The sequence below is a fragment of the Megalopta genalis genome, chromosome 1 (assembly GCF_051020955.1).
Source record: "Megalopta genalis isolate 19385.01 chromosome 1, iyMegGena1_principal, whole genome shotgun sequence".
NCBI classification, from domain to species: Eukaryota; Metazoa; Arthropoda; class Insecta; order Hymenoptera; family Halictidae; genus Megalopta; species Megalopta genalis.
In genome coordinates, this window is record NC_135013.1 from 29,368,032 (window position 1) to 29,388,408 (window position 20,377).

General features: G+C 44.9%; 1 protein-coding gene and 1 long non-coding RNA gene across 7 annotated transcripts in view; one reads left to right on the forward strand and one right to left on the reverse strand.

The window, feature by feature from the left end:
- Traf4 (TNF receptor associated factor 4) overlaps positions 1-20,377 on the forward strand; it is a 51,876-nt gene that overhangs the window by 11,048 nt on the left and 20,451 nt on the right. For 4 of the 6 annotated variants that reach the window (XM_076525050.1, XM_033473995.2, XM_076525051.1 and 1 more), the window contains one exon: positions 16,772-16,924. The exons of 1 other annotated variant lie outside the window; for it this stretch is intronic. In XM_076525050.1, the coding sequence (XP_076381165.1) occupies positions 16,895-16,924 (30 nt within the window). In that variant the 5' untranslated portion in view covers positions 16,772-16,894. Of the gene's footprint in view, positions 1-16,587; positions 16,925-20,377 lie in introns of those variants that run through there. One more of the 6 variants, XM_033473994.2, reaches the window with a different exon arrangement.
- On the reverse strand, positions 10,155-16,260 carry LOC117222350 (uncharacterized). Its single transcript, XR_004490673.2, has 2 exons — positions 16,172-16,260; positions 10,155-15,556 (listed from the first exon to the last, which is right to left on the reverse strand). It is a non-coding gene; the product is annotated as an uncharacterized LOC117222350 (long non-coding RNA).

Sequence of the window (20,377 nt, forward strand, 5' to 3'; positions counted from 1 at the left end):
AGATCGATTCGCATAGATGTCGCGGATCTACATACAGAGTCCGAGTTCATTTATGATCGACTCGGCTAATGGCAGGTTATAATTAAATGCGTCCGTTCAGTGTGACTAAGCGGGGAGGTATGACTCCCGAATGTTTTTAAAAACAGTGCATGACTCATGCACGACGCAAGGGACATGTGGTCACGATGTAATAAATATTAAGTAGCGCACAGATATATACAAATTGATATGTTCTTAACATCGATCGCCGCGCTGTCTATCATGCGTGACGGAATTATTAATTATCGCGTTCATTGAGTGCGATACAGTTACCAATGCAGTTGCATTATGGTATCCGGAATAATTAATACTAGTACCGTAACGCCATGTTAGATTGTGCAATTCGCGACAATTTATTGGTACGAAATCGTAACTGTGCTGCTGAAAACTCGATTAAGAAATCCTTGTACACCGTTTCTCGGATCGTTATCGATAGACTGCGAACTTTAAAATAATTAAAAATAATTACCTGAAATGTGAAACGGTAGAAAAAAATTCAAAGAACCGAAGAGTGTCCTACGTGACAATTCCTACGAGAAAAAAAGAACCTTCTAATTTTGCACGAACGTCCACGGTTAGATCGTTAGGAATTTCCAAGAAATAAATCATCGAGCCACAATGGAGAAGTCGAGACTCTAACGAGACCTCTGATTGAACGAACAAGACGTTCCGAGAGTTTCCAAATCGATCGGGATTCGAGAAACGCGGCCAAGACTCGCGCGCGAAAATGGGCCGTGACGAAAAGCTCGCTAAAAAGGGGCATCGCTAATCGGCCGGGCTCTATCGTTTTAAACATTTACGGTCGTTTATCGGTCAGCGGCAGCATTCCGTGCATATGTAACCGTACACCCAAGATGGATGCACTGTGATGAGAGAAAGTCGAGGATCCTGGCCTCGAGGTTCACTCCGAGAAAATAGCCGAGCGCGCTCCTCGGGCTCCTCGTGAGCACACGCTCGATCGCGATAGGCGTGAACGTGCCGCGAGGAAAATGTCATCGAATGATGTCTACCAGTCGCTCCCCCGTTTAGTATCGTCCCCGATCATTTCTTTCTTCCTGTTCGGCCGAACGGTGACAGACGATCGGTCGTAGATCAGCCCGAGGCTCCCTCGGTCCAGCGGTTTCCTGAAGAATATTTGTTAAACTAAATTGTCAACTCTTGTCGCCCTTTCGCAAAGTACAAGATCTTCGAATTTCTTGATGATGATTTGAGATAGGATAACGAATCACTGTTAACCCTTTGCACTCGAAGTTGTGCTTTAACTGAAAATATAAAATCATTTTTCTAACTTATAGTATTTCTACTTTATACGACAAAATGCATTTTATGCATATGAAATTGACTCTTGGGACTCGCAAAACGGTTACGCTCTTAACAATTTTTTAAATCTAAACTTTGTCAATATCAAAATTATTTTGAAAGATGGCATAACACGTTTTAGTGGTGCCTCAGAGTCACCACTCGAGTGCAAAGGGTTAAATCTTTGCTCTGTTGCTCTCTTAATGACGATTAACTCTTTCATTCTGTTTCTTAATACTTTTTATTCTCTTTTTATTTTGTGAATTTTGTTTTTAAACTATAAATTTTAAACTAGAAATTCTCATCAATTTCACAGGGATTAGTTTCTCGCATATTCCCTACAATACTGTTTGTTTAAATATTGTCTTTTCTTACCCTTGCATCGTGAGCATTGTCGCTGTAGAAATTCGCAGTTTTAATAAATAATATCTCAAGGTGATAATAAACTGTTAGCAAAGTTTGAAGGAGAAATTCTAAACGTTCATAGATCGTTGAGAAATTGTTGAGAAATTGCCGAGAAATTGTTGATAGATACTGAATAACATATAGGAATCGCGTTAGCTCGACCGCGAGGCCCGATGCGCTGGTGTTGCAGCTGCCGTGTGCAGTGACAGCTGCAGCTTTTTGCTCGCTGCACTGGTTACTCTGGTTTCCATGCGCGGAAGACACTGGCCACGATCGTGCCAGTCGCACGCCGTCGTCCGATAAAAAAGCTCCCGAGAGAAAGAAAGGGGAAGCGATCGCGAAATATCCTATTACATGATAAACAACATGCCAATTAATAAGTAGTTTCGCGGTGCCTCTGGCGCAATCATAACTGGCCAGTTGTTTGCGGGCCTCTTAATGTATTCGCATACATTACGCTCTCTGGCGATAATCGTTCGCCGATCGAGTCGAATGTACTTCTACGAATTTTTCTCACAGTGTCGCGAAAGCGGTCACCTTCCACAGTTTCTGGAAACTAACGCGATCGCCAGTAATTAATTACACGATGGTCAAGCTCGTGGAACCTTGAAGACTAGTTTTTAGATCGTATTAGTGTTTCAACGCTGCGCCGCTGAAATGATTTACAATGATTCAGAAAAAGAGGCCGGTATAATGACGACTAAATTGCATCTGATTTAAGCTATTATTTATTAACTTAATACTACTGACATGGAAAACTTGTATCCAGTATCTGTCTTGCAATTAACGTTCCGGTTTGGACATAGCTTTGCTTTTTGGATATTTTTATAATCAGAATATAGAAGAACTTGTTAAAGAAATAAGGTACACTAATAAAGCGAATAAAACGCTTGTTAATATTTCTTATGAATTAAATTGAAATAACATTCCGCGCGAATTAAATTAAAATAACATTCCGCGCGAATTAAATTAAAATAACATTCCGCGTGAATTAAATTAGAACAACGTTCGTATGAATTAAATTGAAATAACATTTCGCGCGAATTAAATTGAAATAACATTTCGCGCGAATTAAATTAAAACAAAATTCGTATGAATTGAATTAAAACAACATTCGCATGAATTAAATTGTTTTCCACAGCATTAACATCGACCTTAACATAACACAGGCGAGCTTGAATTAGATGCAACTTAGAAATGGAACTTTTGCCATGCACTCTACCGATCATTTATAAAAAGCTTGCTGCAAATCAGTTGCAAGACAATATAACTGGGAGCGATGTTTTTCATTGAATAGTAAATTCATTTAGGGATGCTCTGACTCATGAAGATGACACAATGAGACCAAGGTTCCAGTTTATGGCTTCTCGATTAAGCGGGAGCTTCCTTTGATCGAGGTCTCGCTTGACTGATATATCAGAGGCGCGTAGCGCGTGGAAAAGCAGTGCATAAAATAGGGCATCGTTTTTTTCTTTTTGAGATCACGATTTAAATATTTAGTTACCGTCTCGAGACTTTCACGGCATAGAATAGAATTATTCATTAAGATTCCTGAGCGCAAATCAAAATTTAACGTTTCGATAACACGGCAGCTGTCTTCATCTTCCGTGGATCATTGTAGTCATACTTATTTACGCAGATCGCCACTTAAGAATCAATTTTGGCAACACGTTCAGATAGAATTCCTGTCGGACACAGAAATCTCGGCAAATTAACGTACAGAAAATTGCAATATCGTCGATAGCCACGTGACACGTTAATTAACAGAGTCCACCGTCGATCAATCATTCCGTTTAATTGCCGATTCGATAATTGCGCACATCGGCGATCGCCGACAAAGCCGGCGTTAGATAATCGTACAGACCGAATATTTATGCAAATTCCTGTCGTCTGACTCTCTCTGGCGTGTAACGGGCGGCGACGCGACTTTCTCCGTTCAACGCGTATAATAATCCTCCATAAAAAAGCCATGAATTTTTCCGCCGTCCCGGTTGCCGCAACGGCGTCTCAAAACCGCGAGATTTGCATACACATCGCGGCGGCGGTCCGCCGATAAAATTCCGGCGATCTCTGTCGAGCAGAAGCGTGAACCCGGGGAGCTGGTGTGAGGAGCATCTGGCCGGTGATCGGCGAGGATGCAGCCCGGCGGTGCAGGTGCATCTCTCAGCCGGACCGTGATTTCGGCACGTTGCTATTTCGAACCTTTACCACCGCCAGTCCACAGTTCGAACGCTTCTCTTTCTTTCGTGCTCGCGGTGCCCGCAGCGATTCGACGGTTTGGCGAACAGATGTTCTGCACTCGTTCAAGATGTTCGCCGAGGCACGGTATGCGCGCACAGGAATCACTATGCCGCGTGCTAATCGTTCCGTGACTTCGCATAACATTTTTCTTCCGCGCGAATTCGCTTCGGCCGGGAAAATCAACGAAGAAAATGGAACGATCTCCGCGATAGGCTCCTTTCACATCTGCCTGAAAATTGGCAGAGCACACGCTTTGGATACGCTCGCGGCGTATGCAAACTGAAATGCAGGAAAACGCGCGTACCTGTTGAAATTAACAATATTTTTGTGACGCGGAGTCTTACGTTGCATGAAATTACCGGGAGCCTGTTATGTAATGGACTTTTCAATCATTGAGCTGAGTGTAGAGGAAACTCGAGGATTTTAACACTGAACCCACCCACGAATATGACGAATACAAATATTGTATTTATTTAGATCTCTCATTACTATTATGCTTGGGTCAAAAAATGTATTTAATTATTTTCTACGAAAGAGCCTTTACAGTCGCAGCGAAACAAAAGATGTGAAAGCGATCATTTTCACCGGTTCGCTGGGATCAGTGTTAAATTATAATTTCAGAAGAAACTGTTGCAAAATAATTCGTCGAATTATGGATGAAATTGCTGTCACTTTCGAGCAGTTTTTTAAGAAATTCTCAGCTGTTGAATTTAAACTTTGAAAGGACTGTTAGAGAACTGCTGGTGAAAATGCGAATTTTGGGGTTTCTGCAATTACTCGAAACGAAATGAGGCTTCTATATTTCTTCTAAAAACAGTAATCAAGTTAACGTCTAAGAAGTCAATGTTGTAGCCTACGAACATCCGGACGCAGGAAATTAATAAATGGACTGCAAATTGTACGCATTCTCTCAGTGTACGCAATTGAATAAAACGCGCCACTGCAAAAAACGGCCGGAGAATGTAGCACACAGTCTTTAAATTAATGGTTTCCCCTTAACATTATCAAGAAAGGAAATGAGTCACTAATTGATTTCTTGTTTTCATAAAACCGTGGGGCGTCACTGCGCGAATTTCCGATCGTCTGAAAATATTACCGAGTATCATAATCGCGCTGCGCTATGACAATGATTTCCTGTACGCGATGCACCAACATTCGTTGCTTCTCTTTCTCAAAGTATAACGTTCGTTTACTCGCCAGCGCCGCTTAAAAAATGCATTATGCTGAATAGAAAGCTGAAAACGCGGTGCAATTTTGTGATGCACTTTCTAAAACTCGGTGGCTGTCGTACGCGATATTACACTCTCTAGGCCCGAGAGCGAATTTTTCCAGCATCTTAAGAAGTAATTTGCCAAATTACTGCATTTTCCGATCGTTCGCTCCGTGACAATGATACAGGGGCACTGCTCTTCGATCATTTATTAACATCCTTTCACCAAGAATCGTACGATGCAACTTTATGCGTTTGTGGCATCGAGGAATTTACCGTTCCGCTGTCTGGAATTCACGGTTTATTGTTTTTATTATTCTGATCGATTTATCGTTCGCAGAAGCAGACCTCAAGAACAATAAAACATCGACAAAAAGAGAATCATGTTACGAAAAGAAGAAGAACACAATAAGATCATAGAAAGCTTTCTGATCCCGGTGTTGCGCGTCGCATCAACCTCTCGGTAATTAACGACTCTTTGGCCTGGCAATTATATATTTCTGCCTATAATTTGTTATCTCTCAATTGAAATCGTTAATTAAGTGCAACCTATCTCTATTACGAAATATAGAAACGATTACGAAAGCAAAGTTGCGAACTCCTCGGATATTAAGCTGCGACTTTAATCGACAACGTGTAATCAGACTGTCTCGTTTTCTGTAAACTGTACGAACGTCGCACGTGCATCATATGACATCGCCGGCGAACGTTTCACGCCCAAGTGCGAGTTCAGTTCGGGTGGATGTTCGTCTGTTGTGTTTCGCGGTGTCTCGCCATAATTGACCCCCCCCCCCTTTCAGTCGTGCATAAATCTTAATGACGTGCCGAATAAGCAAACATCGCGGCGTCGTACGATTTGCGCGAGGTCGATGTACCCGCGAAGGAGAGTTAAACACCGGCGTCGGTTTCATTATAAAATAGGAAAGGCGACCGTGTCGTTCCCCATTAAAACGAACCCGCGGCACGGATTAACCGTTGTCTTCGTCGAACAGCCTGACGCACTTGCAGCACGAAAGGATACGTACTTAGGCGAGAAGGCTGCTCGGAGGTTGAGACACAAGATGAACTCGTGCCTATCCTTTCACTTGGCCGTTTTCTGATACGAACCTCCCTGCCTGCGAATGCGCCTAGCCGGTTGCATATGTATGTATGTACGTATGTATGCGTCCCGTCCGTTTATCCTTAAGGCCGATTACACAATGCGCGAGAGTACAGGGTGTCCCATTTGCGCGGAATTCCAGCCGAACTCTTCCGAAACATCGCCGGTTAACGACCGTCGCCGTTACACGCCCGGCTTAAGACAGATTTCGATTTCTTACAAGCATAATCACGTGTAAAATCGGGTACGTCGCGGATATTTGCGTTGATTAGCGTTGCATCGCTGTGAAGTTTCAAGATATTCGATGGATTCTCATTCTATGCGCGAGCGCGCGATCCTCGTCAATTAAAACCTAAAGGGAACACGAGATCTTGTTATTCATTTTGCATGGAATTTTTTATACGCCTGAGAATGCATGGAAATCCCCTGTCTGTGAATCGGTATGGAGGAACAATCGTTCCGTCGTTGAACAATAACTCGTTTCACGATCTTTTCCTATGGACATGTTCGCACGAACATTCGCATACGGATTCAATTAAATTCGTCGTGACCGCAGATCTTACGCACGTTTTAATTCGTCGTTCGCGCAGCATCGCGTTTCGTGCAAGTGCCGATTACAATGCCGGCTCGGTGTTAAATAATATTTAACGTCGATGCGTGTGCAGTGTCGTTGGAAATGCATAACGTTTCCGAGGCGACTTTTTACGTCCACGAGTTAAGCGTACAGGTAATACTCGAAGAAGCATCGCATTTAGTCGCAAGCAGAACGTGTTCGTCGACGTAATTTTCTTCGGAGTCCCGTGTCGTTGCGTGTCGAGAGGACAAAGAATGAAGACGAGTGCAGCTCGAAGTAAAAAATCTCCGTGCACCGCTTTCCGTGGCATCACTTCTCGCGCCCGATAAGTTAATCGGTATCGAAAAAACAATCGTTTCATCACTCAACACAACCCGTTGCTTCACGGTCTTTCCCTATGAATACGTTCGCACGAACATCGAGTGTAGATAACAGTCAAAGAAGCATTACGGTTTGTTCGAAGCAAAACGAATTTATTGCGTTGCCAATGCGATCTTCCAGATCGTTTCATCGTTGCATGCCAAGGGGACAAAGAACGCGATAAATGCAGCACAAAATGAAGATTTTGTGTAGGCTCTTTTCATGACTTTACTGCACCCCACGCAAGGTGAGACAAAGCGTTGGATCTGCCGTATACACGCAGGCATTGTCTAGCGAACTAATTACTCTAAAAGAGAGTTCAAAATATTTGGTATAATTTTATACAGAATGTTCTATAATCATGTTAACACTCGGAAAGGGTCGATTCCTGAGGTCATTTGAAGTAACTTTTTCCTTAGCGAAAATGCGATTTGAAGCTTTGTTTACGAGTTATTAACGAAAAACACTAACCAATGAGAGGCGAGCTTGGCTGGCGCGAGGCGGCCGAGCCAACGAGCGGTCGAAGGCCCAGTCCCGCTGATTGGCTCGGCCGCCTAACGCTAAGCGTGCTCGCCTCTCATTGGTCAGTGTTTTCGGTTAATAACTCGTAAACGAAGCCTCAAATTGCATTTTCGCTAAGGAAAAAGTTACTTGAAACGAGCTCAGGAATCATCCCTTTCCGGTTGTTAACAATAATTATGGGACACCCTGTAGAAGTTGCTCCGTTTTAAACGGTGTTGGAACACTTTTGCGAGCCAGTGTACGTCAAACCGGTATAAACAGAGATGTTAAAACAAACACGATGTTAAAAAGTGATGTTCAAAGACCGTGTAAAGAATGCAAGAAACTGAAGCGATCATGGTACCAACAATCGGGTAACGAGTTTCCCGCGTAACCGCGAGATAGAGAATCGCCGTTTAAACAATTTGTTGGGAATTTACCTCGACGTCGGTCCTCGGTTTCGTGTTAATTGCGCGCGGGCTCGACTGGAATGCATAGACGAACGCAAGCGCAGCGACAAACTTGTGCCTTCCTCATAGACCGGGAGATTTATCGGAGATACGAGCGTGGGAGAGAAAGACAGAGGGACAGACAGAGCGAAGAATTTCACGAGCGATTCCCCGGTAAAATCTCCGCACCGCGGAAAAGGTTGAGTTTCGTAACGACTCTCTCATGCAGGCCACGATGTAATTGCGCCGGATCGTCGACCGTCTCTCGAAACCGGTCGTAATAGTTCCGACTTCCGGTCCCGTCCCGATCGACCGCCTGCCTCGTCCATTGTCGTCGTGAATTGGAACGATGGATTAATTAAATCCGTGCGTCGATGTCTGGCCGTAGTGCAGCGGCTTCCTCGCGGGTCTGCGTCGATAAGAAAATATTGGTAGCAATTAGCAAGCTTTGCGCAAAATACAACACTTTTTGAAAGGTAGAAGGTCTCAAAAAAGACAAATAAAAAATTGATTTCTTGCCCTTCACATTGTCTCGAATGTGTACAAAATATAATAATATAACGATAACTTTCAGTTTCTGAAATTTATTTTGCCTCTGAACACATAAAGTGAAAAATAAAATAAATAAAAAAAATGAGCGCAGCAAATACAAAAAATATTTTGTATTTTTGCTACAAAATATTGCTACCAATAACAAAGTATTGCCACCAATTTTTTTTACCAATATTTTCAAAAACACTGAAGCAATTTTTTAAATGATATTGTATTATTATCTACTCGTTAGAAATGTTATGAAAAGAAATAATTGTCTATATAGTTCCTGTATCTCGCTATTAACGAAGACAAATTTTATTTTTCTTTATGCGGCCACGATAAGGATTACACGAAGCATCGAATCATGTTATTTTCTTTAGAACGATAAAGAGAAAAGCACAGTGGAATGCGATACGAAAATATAAAGAGCGGCTAATAATAAAACTCGATATTTAAGTAAACACATCAATTGCGAATATTTTATCGCGTTCAAATTCGATGAAGACAATCGAACGATTGTTACTTGCCCTCGGACGCGACCGTTTAACCTCCGCCGTTACTGGAAGAAACTACTTAAGTTCGTTTGAGACCGCTCGTCGAGAAAATTCAATCGAGTTAATTGCGAACGAATGGAAACGAACCGAAAGCGGCGTCGCTGATTTTAACGAGTTTGCTTGTCAACCGCTCGAGACTGCCTGCTAAAATGTATTCCAGTCTTTAATCAATGCTCGACATTCCGAGCAGGTTTTTAAACCTGCTAGATGCCTCATCTAATACTATAAAGATCGAATCCTAAGATAAAAGGAAATTCGCGTAAAATAGAAAAAACTTTCCAAAGGATACGCGTATAAAATTATATACTGTTTTATATACAATTTACATACAATTATTAAAATTGTATAGAATCATATTCTACAATTTGGAGTATACAGATTAAAATGTATTCTAAAATAATCTTTAAATTAAGACCTGAGATAAAATCTGTATGAAATAGAGAAAAAACTTTTCAAAGGAAAAGTCTAAAAAATCATATATAACATTTAAAATAACCTACACATTCGACACTAGAATTACTAAGTCAGTCAAAATGACAGATTTCTGACCTTTTCTTTTACAATTTCTGATACTATAATAACGTTTATATGAAAGATTTTTAGATAAACTTCTTTAGTCAAGTATACAGTGAATAAATAGACTCAATGTACCTTTTATAATTTTAGTGACATTTAAACATAAAATTAATAAAACATTATATTTGTAAATTTCCATATTAGAAATAATATAAAATAGAGATATCAGTAACAGTGTAAAAGTTACTTTGAGTCAATAATTATGAACACCACTCTGTATATTGTCATATAAATCATACGTAGTTCAAATCAATTCAATCTGGCCATTGTTATAAAACAATATATATATATGTATATATACACATTAGTCACATTTAGAACTCATGTTAAGAGGATATATATTTCTTTATATCGTCAAACAAAGAATCGAATAAGTATCGAAGCATGGATATGTTGCTCGCCAGTTCGAAACTCCGAACAAAGTTTTTAAATCTACAGAATGCCCGCGTAACCATATATCCAGGACCATCAGATTACCCCCACCACGGCAGAAAGGGAGCAGATGTGCGCGTGGCGCAGGAAGTTTAGGTTCATGCGAGAAGCAGCTGACCGACGTGAGCATTCCACCTCGAGGAGAGTCGAGGATGGTCTCGGTGGTTGGCTTCGAAAGGGGGATGATTGCTCAGCCCTGAGCCGGGCCGGTTCAACCTAGATACACCCACATGTTCGTCAGGAAACGAACAGGGGGCCAAGAGAGGCCCCTTTGAAGAACATCCCATTAAAGTGCCGAGGGCACATTCATTTCCTTCCTTTACGCTTTCATTCCACGTTTCACAGGATATTTATCGAGCACGAAACGTATAATGTTTTATTTCCTGGCGTGTGGAGACGGAGCTTTACGTCCCCGGATAGCGCAGGTTCTTGCCTCGGTTTTCTCCCACCGTTTGTCCACTCTGCATGTCTCGTTACTGCGTTCCTTTTGTCACCTTCCTTTTTTCGTGTTGCTCCTAGGTGCGACCACTTGTTGCGAGCCCATCCTGCTGTTGCATTCCATAAATTAGTTAATTCCTTCTCGAAAGCTTATCTTATTGCTTGGCTAAAATGAACGAATTTTCTTACGTTTCTTACGTTGATCAATTTTTCAAATACAGTAATGTCTCTCTAATTGACGCTCAAATTGTCCACAAAAATGGACAATTTTGGAAGAGAAGATACGATTGTTCGAACCTTGTTGCTCGCTTTTTTATGGTTATCGATTGTCAACAACTATAAAAACGAGTCGCAAGGTTCGAATAATCGTATCCTCCTCTTCCCAAATTGTCCATTTCTGTACACAACCTGAGCGTCAGTAAGGGAGACATTACTGTAGTTCGCAATGAAAGCTTTCCTTTCGTAAAACCACGCTGTCCTCGTCTGCTCCGACAGGTCGGTTTCGTTTGTCAATGATCGATGAACCACAATATCGTTATCTTTTTAAAGAACTGTTTATGGCAAGAACAATTTTAAAGACAAATGATGTTGGTTGCGTTGTAAAAATTCCAGCGTTCAAGTATTTCTTGTGGTTCGATAGAAATAAATTCGTCAAATAAAATAAACTTCTTCTTCTTTACCATTTCATATAAATGATTTAACTTATGCAAACAATATTCGAATAACAGTATTCGATGATGAAAATTATATAACAACTATATAGGTATGATCAATCTAATCTAAAGCGACTCATGTGCAAAATAAAATCTTGTATAAATTACTAAATAACTCCTGTATAAATTACCAATTAAATAACTATTCTATCATCAGAACGTTCATACAAATCGGTTTCGGATAATCGAGATCCCATTGTGCCACAAAAAAATGTCTATCTTTGTGCGTGGCAATGAGTTGCCGACCGACGAGCAACCCCCGGATCCGAGGGTGGTTTTTCTAAAGCCGAGCTCGAATCGGTCGAACGAGGACGAGGAACGCGAAACAGAAGTTCGAGCATGAGAAAGAGGTGCCAGGGTTACGGAGGAGAAGGTGGCAGAGGCGGAGGAGTAGGAGGAGGTAGAAAAGCTGACGGTCAGATTGTGAGCAAGGGAAGAGGGTTGCAGCTGCTGTGACAGCTGCAGGCTTCCCAATATTACAGGCCCGACCGCTCCTATCCTCCGAATGCTGGTCCCTCCGTCGCCTTTCCAGGTGCTGCTCGCACCGGCGCGGCGCGGCGCCTCGAAAAATCCTCCTTTGTTCTTTACAGAGCGCGTCGCATCGTTCTCCGTCGAACATATCGATCCGGCCTGAATTTCATCGATGCCCCGCCGTCGATTGCATTCATTTCTCTTTCGTAACCATCGTACAATTACGAACGGGCGTTCGGTTTCGATCGAGAAGGGCGTGTGCTCGCGCGCGGAGACAGGCCAGGAACACGCGGAAGGATCGAACGTGACCCATCCGTTCGTGTTTTTCGAAGCAGCGCAGCTCGCCCATTTGTTCGCCACGTGTGCGTTGTATAACGTCGAGGCTGAAAATTGTAATTACCGAAACCGAAGGTTATCGGTTTATGGGAGAACACGTGCAAAACTGCTAGGCGAAAGAAGCGCCTACAAAAGCACGTACGAACGACAGCGAAAAAGCGTCGGCCGAACGGCCGTAAATAATTAATTTTCCCGCTGAATACAGCGAAGACAAAGCTAACCGGTATCCGGAACCTGGGAAAAATCGCTCGTTCGCTCAACTTCATTCCGATTGCGTTCGAGCCTATTCTCGTCCGCGTTATGCAGCCTTGCGGCGTAAAAAAGCGAGCCGGTGCGGCACAATTATTGCGTAACGAACAACTTATTCAGGTCGGTCGCTCGACCTTTCCCCAGTGTGCTACCTGTGCCGGATGCAAAACTGGACTAAAACTGAACGCGTGCCCGTGTTACGCGGCGGCGGCGAACGCAATTCTCTTTCTCTCTCTCCGGAGAAAACGTGTCATTGCTGATCGCAGGATATCCAACGACCGAGCCGGATATCCTGCGAGAGAAGCCGCAGAGAATCGTCTGTAATTGATGTCGTGCGAAGAAGACGCGCGATGCGATCGCAAATGATTCACCACCACCGATGGCACCCCGTTGTCGCCATTCCGAGGGCGCGACAGTGAATTATCGACTGGTCCGATTATTTTCCGACACGAAACCGAGGTCATGGTTCCCGTTTAAGCGAGCAATTCGGCCGCACAGGGGAACTTTGATGAGAGGGCCTGCACCCCCGGGCTTCTGGTTCCCATTAGAGGGGGTGTGCAACGTGCCGGAGCATACGGCCCCGTAACCAAGGGACGTGTTTGGAAATCGGAGAGGCTGGTTATTAAAGGAGATCGTATCCCTTGACACGAGAGAAACGTTACGCACCAATTACATTAGCGTGTGATACTCTATCGCAGAAGTGGGCCTGAACTAATCCCGGCGCGCGAGGATTGAGCGCAGCTGCAATTACCCGTCCTCTTTCCCGGATAAATTGGTGTCCTTAGACTCGTCATGGGCGAGAGCCTACCCTCTTTGCGAGCTAGCAGGCGGCCCCCGTTTTCTTGAAACGAGAGCACGGTGTTCTCCGCTCTCCGCGACTTTTACCTCGACGAACGGACCGCGGACGAAATCGTTCGAAATATTAGCAGACGATTTCTGTCTCGTCGACGTTATTTACAATCAATTCTTCTGGAGCTGCACCGGCTGCTGGTTCGAAGCGCAGCCGGTGTCTCTCTGTCCGTGAACGTCTCCAAATCCGAGGGTGAAATCCGTGGCGGGGCGATTTCAAAGGGAAAGATGGCGAAGAGCTTGGGCCGGAGGGGAAGAAGATTTGGATCTGGAGGGCGAAGTGGGGGCAGACACACACCTGCCGGCCGAATAAAAAGGGTCGAAAAGGTGCGTGAGATCCTGAATATCGAGCTTGTGAAATTGCAGTGCGTACGTACGTACGCAAGAAAATTAATACGACAAGCTGACGGTCGCACCTGTTGCGACGTTCGTACGAGAAGAAAAAAAGGCAATAAAACGTCCCCGGCGCGTGTTCGCAAATATGAAATTGTCGCAGCTGAGGCTGCCCGGGCCCTTGAGAATGAGCTGCAACGACGAGGCATTGGAACAATGAATACAGTGTTCGTCGCGATGCGGATAATCAACCGGGGTCGGCGAACAATGCGATTTACGGGCCTAAGCTGGTCGACGCTTTTAGAGATTGCAGGCCATTGAGGCGGGCATTCGGTATCCCTGACATAACCTATAATAACACCAATCATCCCGATAACCGTTACGGTCCTTCGGCGGATTTCATTGTGCCTCGAGTGCGCCGCAATTTCGCCGAGTTAGAGGGTCGGCGTGACTCGATCCGCAGTATTCGCCGGAACATATGTCAATCTAATTAGCGTCGACCGTGCGGCGCGATTCGAGGGGTCCCTGGATTCGTGGAAACTCGCCCCCGGAACGCGTCGTCGAAATTTAGAACAGACACGCCCCGCGGAGAGGGACGACCGTCGTCGGACAATGGCCGGCTTTATCTGACGGGGTGGAAGAGTTTCAACATTCGTGCGCGGAAGGAATGAAACGGGGACAGATGGTGTGAATTCCAGGCCATGCGGGCCGGCGGAATTAAACATTCAAATGGCACCGTGAAGGGCTTCACCTTCGACTCCCTGAATAGCCGACCGCGCGGTCTCAAAGGGTAAAGTCACCGTTCCGAGCTACGACTGTACGGGTTGCGGTCTCCTGGCGTTGAAGAGTTCGAGCTAATCGCTGACTAATCGCTCAGGAATCCGAGAAGATCGATGGTATCAGTGATAAAGAATACATTATACAGGAGAGACTCGTGTGCGGTTAAGCAATCCGGACTTATTGGTCGCTGACCAGTTGACCCTCGGATCTACGCCGGCCCTGGTTCCCAAGATTCTCGGTTGTAATGCATCAGCATCCTCGAGATTCGCTAAGAATCCAGTTGTAGCGGTGACCTAGAAGCCGCCGAACATAATGCACCGCGCTATAATGGCGCACCTGCAATTAGGCTGCAATTATCCGTACCACCTTGTGCTTATTTTCGCGATACTGTTCCAGGTTTTACCGGAAAGGGGTGTGTAATATCGCTATCATTCGAAAGTCGCTCTTCGAAGGCTTCTTGTTTTCGAGCATCTTCTGCGATACTGTCTCACGGAGATCGAAGGCGGAGACTTCGCGGATGTTCCTTGTTAGAACGCCGATACCGGTTCGGCGTAGCTGGCCAGAAGGCTCGATCCCGGGGCTGGTGGGGGGAAGGTCGAAGAAGGCCGCAGCTGGCTAGATCCTGTCCGCGTACATACAGCTGAACACGGCTGAATGTAAGGAACATGCCTCGCCGGCCGAGCCTGTATAATGTCGTTCCCCTCTCCACCGCGAACCTGCAGTTGGCAACACGAGCGTGTCTTTGCCGATCACAAGTCCCGTCGACCGGTCAAATTCTTTGTCTCTGAAAGGGTGCCAGTAAAAGTACACGCCGCTTTGATACGCGACCGCTTCCGCTACCTGCGCCGACGGGGCCGTTGATTGTCCTGATTAGCAGCTAGATCCCCTGCTGCGACCGACCGCGCGGTTCTGAGTAATTACGAAATTAGGAGAACCTCCATTATACGAAATTAATAACGGAACGTTGATTCGGCGTCCTCGCCGAAGCTACTCTGTATCCTTTTTCCTGTTCACCTGCGCAGAGTTGGCCAGATCGGCTATCTCGAAGATGTTGGCAAAATGGTGGGTCGATATTGAAGAAACAGGATTTTCTTTTGAAAGTCTTAAATAGAATCTGAAAATCGTAGATAATAATAATAATAATAATATGATGATAATAATAATAATAATAATATGATAATAATATGATGATGATGATAATAATAATATAATAATAATTTGTAGATTTGTATGCCAATAGTAGTATAGAAAAGATTTCTTAAAAGTTCATTATAATTGGAAATCCATTTAGTCATTACCAGACTGCTGATTTGTACGCAAGATGAAAATTCTCTTCATCAGTTGCAAGAAATATAACCTAAGTTCTCCTAACCTAAGTTCTCTCTGTCTTCAATAACTTTAATTCCCTCAATGTGTCTACCACGTTAAACTGCAATTATCCAATTTTATACCGTAAACGCATAAAATCCGCAGTTACGCTACTTAGCTAGTGCAAATTCCTTCGTGATTGTGCCATTTCGAAATAATCGATCCTTCGTTTTAAAACGAATAACGAATTTTCTCAGCTAACCTAATCATTTTTCGAGCTTGAGATATGTATACTGAAATATTTATCCGCGTACCCGTAGGCCAGGTACATTTTCGTCCGGTTTTCCACGAATCCTTATCCTTTGCGGTAAACATTTTCCAAGCCGCGACTCGTAAAGTCAGGCAAGTTGCCCGTACTTACTTGTACCACATATCCGATAATCTCTTTCACACGTTCCTTCATTCACCGTCTGCCCGATCCTCGGTCCTCTTCGCTCCAATCTTCCCGACGACCTCGCTCTCTTCCTTCCCTTCGTTCACTCGCAGGAAGAGAGTCGAAAGAGCAACAAGATGAACCCTCCTGCATCGTTCTCCTCTGAAACCGGCGTTGTCGTCTCCGTCCGCGCCATCGACTCGCCGCTCGTTCCGTCCCTGTTCCTCCCGTTCCGCGTGCAACCCACCCCGTTGGCCATTTTCCTCGTGCGTCGGCCCTTGTCGCGCAGTCATAGCCTGTCGCTTGCTACGGGGCTCGACCAATCAGCGCGCCTGGTCCAGCGGGCATGACGCGACCGCTCCGCAGAGAGAACCCGACGGTCGACGGACCGGACTGCGAACAGTCTGTCAGTAAACTCGGTGGCGTGCGTTTGGTTCGCGCGCGCGTTCGTCTACGACCGTTTCCATGCGTGTGCCACAACTCGGATATACACCACCGTGCTGATTCTGTTTTTGTACACGCCGAGAGTACGCTGTTTTGTCCGGTGAAAATTTTAACGAAGACAAGATGGTGCGTGGTCTGTCGCAGTGGACGAAAACCTTGAGCTTCCCCGCGAGGGTGTCCCCACAGAGGCCTACCAAGGAGTCCAAAGGGTTTCATGTGAGCCCCAGTGCTAGCCCCACGTCGCCACCCAGCCCGATCATCGACAACATGGATAAGGCGCCGATTATTACCGACGAGGTTAGAAAACTTTCTTTTTTTTTCCTTTAAATTTGTTAACCGGGCGTGCCGAGAATTCAGCTGTTTTTAAACGCGAGTCCTGCCGTAAATCGTAATGGCTGTTCCGACCACTACAATCGCTGCGTTCTGTTGACATTCGAACGGTCAGAGCGTGGGGAACGGCTGTTACGATCTCTCTTCTTTTAAATGGTAAACTGTAATATTCGAATTGGCTGGTCAAAGTCGCCCGGTTAACAAAAGTCTTTAGATTGTAACGTTGGCACGGTTGTCTTGTATTTTCGTTCGACCATAAAATCGGAACGAAATGTTGCACAATACGGGGCCGTTGTGGTTCGACAACGTTTTCGAGAATTATTTGCGCGTCCCAGTCCTCTTGGTCAGTATGCAAACGATCCGCGTTCGGCATCTCAATGTGCACGTCGAGCATTCCTCGAATATACTGGATCGGAGTTTCGAGTTTATCGTGGTACGTGTTTCAGATAACGGTCTGTTGCTATACGCTTCAACCAGCCACGGTTAATCGTCGGTTCAGCGTTTCGGTTCCACGCGTCTCTGTGTGTACGTTGCTGAACGTGTACTCCCCCCACCCCTCTTCCCACGCGGTTGTTTACTTTCACATTACCGATTGTTGTGTACCGGCAGAAAAATATAAACAAACTAGTAGCGATCGTTGATTAACCGTTCGCCGACAGTCGGACGAAGATGAGGAATCGTAAAATCGTAGGGTTGAATTTAACCTTTCAGACACGACGCGCCACTATAGTGGCTTCCGCGGGTATCATCTTTTAGAACAACACGTCACTATAGTGGCTTTCGCGGATGTCATCTCTCTGGACTAAAATAATAATAAAAGCTTTACAAATTCTAAATAAATTCGGTCTTCCTCACTCTTGTGAAGCAGTACATGCCAGTTAGTATTACTGCTTGGTAGGTTTAGTGTTGATATTATTAACCTTTTAGGCACGACGCGCCACTATAGTGGTTTCCGCGGATATCATCTTTTAGAACGACACGCCACTATAGTGGCTTTCGCGGATGTCATCTCTCTGGACGACGCGCCACTAGTGGCTTGCTCTAGTAGCTCATTCGCTCATTGTTTGAACCAAATAATCGTCTTCATATGCATTGTTTCACACTTCTTTTGTCTTCACATCGATTTACAACAGTCTACAGGGTGTCCAAAAAATGTCTCGCAATCCGGAAATGGCGGGTTCCTCGGGTCATTTGAAGCAACTTCTTCCTTTACAAAAATGTTCTCCGAGGCACCGTTAACGAGTTATTAACAAAAAACAGTGACCAATAAGAATCGAGTACGGCTGACGCCAGGCGGCCCAGTCAGCCAGCGCACGAAGCCCAGTTTCGCTCGTTGGTTCGATCGCCTCGCGCCAGCTGAGCTCGCCTCTCATTGGTCACTGTTTTTCGTTAATAACTCGTTAACGGTGCCTCGGAGAAAATTTTTGTAAAGGAAAATGTTGCTTCGAATGGCCTGAGGAACCCGCCACTTTCGGATTGCGAGACATTTTTGGGACACCCTGTATATACAGTATCTGTATATACAGTACACATCAGACTCTGCCGTCCAGAGAAATAGCCTCGCGCAGAATTCAGCCGTACCTAAAAGGTTAAAAATTGCGCGGTTGATAGTTCGATTGGAAAAAAATGCGTCGATGGTACATACCGTCCCGATCGTCACCGCAATTCCGTTGTACGATCGGCTCCGCAACCTCCCTTCGCGGAGCCGTGTAACACAATCTTCATGCGAATAAGGGGGAAACCGCAGAATGGGGGAAATCTATTATTGGACAAAACGGAAACGGGGGGTTACGTTTCGATATCGTTTACAACAAGACCATTCACGAGTCTATCGCGACCCGCTGCGTTGTTGGCACCGATCTCGGTCGAGGAGAGACCTCCCTTGTGGAGTGCCATTCCATATTGCCTCTTATCGAGGTAAATACGCGCGGCGGCTATCGAACCATGAGCGCTCTCGTGACTGGCAGCACAAAACATTCTATAAATCTTGAACGTCGAACGAGAGGGTCCGTTACGCTTCTCTCCGGGATCGTTCGCGTACAATGTATTCTGCGACTAAACGATTTCTTTGTCCGTCCAAGCGTCAGCGTTCATCTTTTGTACCTTTGCCATCCGCGTGCACTTTCGAAGAAATTCTTTAGCCAGCGCGCTGTTTTGCCGTGCCGCGTCTGTTACGCGGCTTGCAAAAATTAATCTCCATCGTGTTGCGCAACACACACCGGCTTCTTCTCGTGCATCTACTGATCAAAAAAGCCGCCGCGATAAAAAAAAGTCACGGCTGCCAGACGGGCGCAGATGTTCCGGCTACGCGCAAGTTCAGGCCGTTCAGGTCCGATATTATTCTCGATACATGTACATTTCAGACATTCTGGACCGTGATCTAGTTTCGTTTTTTTACGCCCCGACACCTCTTTCCAGGAAAATTCCGAGGTACCGCATTCGGGGAAGATCTGTGAACGTTTTTCACTGTCAACGAATCGCGTGTTTCGGCCGATCGAGTAAATCGAATTTATTCATGGGCTAATAAGAGGGGAGACCCACTCGACATTGTCACCGCGGTTCCCTCCGCCGCCTTATTGACCGTGTATTTGGGGAATCGAGTTCATCTCTTTTTGCGGTCGGCTTAATCGTCGCGGCCCCCTCGGCGTCGCGTTGCCAACACACGTGCGCCGCGTTAACGACTCCCTTTATGCGAACACGCTCAAAAACGAGAGGGGTGGGGGGGAGCAGAGAGACAGAGGCCAGTGGTCGACAGTGTCAACTTCTGCGGGAAGTTCGTCGGTGCCTAGCGTGAGGGGGTTTCGTTTGTGTAAACACCAGCCTCCGGGGAGATGACAATGCCGGAACAGCGAACCGTTGGCGGCACGTGCCACATGCCACGAAAGCAACGTTTCCCTTTGCAAACGAATTCGAGTTACATACGCGGCCTGGCCACGTCGAATGGCTAGTTTTCCAAACAATAATTAAAGTGTCGGGGTTAGAGCCGTATACACGGTTACTTATTGTATACACACACACACAGTGGCGAGTCATAGTGCCGGAGAAATACCGGTCGTACATTAGAAAGGAAGATGGCGTGTTCCGCGGATAGTTTTCTTATGATGGAAAAACGATCTCCTTTCGTTCAGAGCGCATGTACGGGGTGGCACGCAGAGAAAATTTTCAACCAACTGTATACCATAAATCGTCTAGCATTTAAATTCGTAGAAAATGATCGAGCACGTTCGAAATTTTCTGTTGATTTATATATATATATAAATCATATATAATCATATTATGCACTTATATATTATATATATTATATTATATAATCATATATTTATATTATGTTTATTTTGGTTTATACTTTGAGGATCTTTTTCTATTTTAATGTGACGTAACAATTATCAGCGATCTTTAAACGCGGTGTTTCGAAAGGGA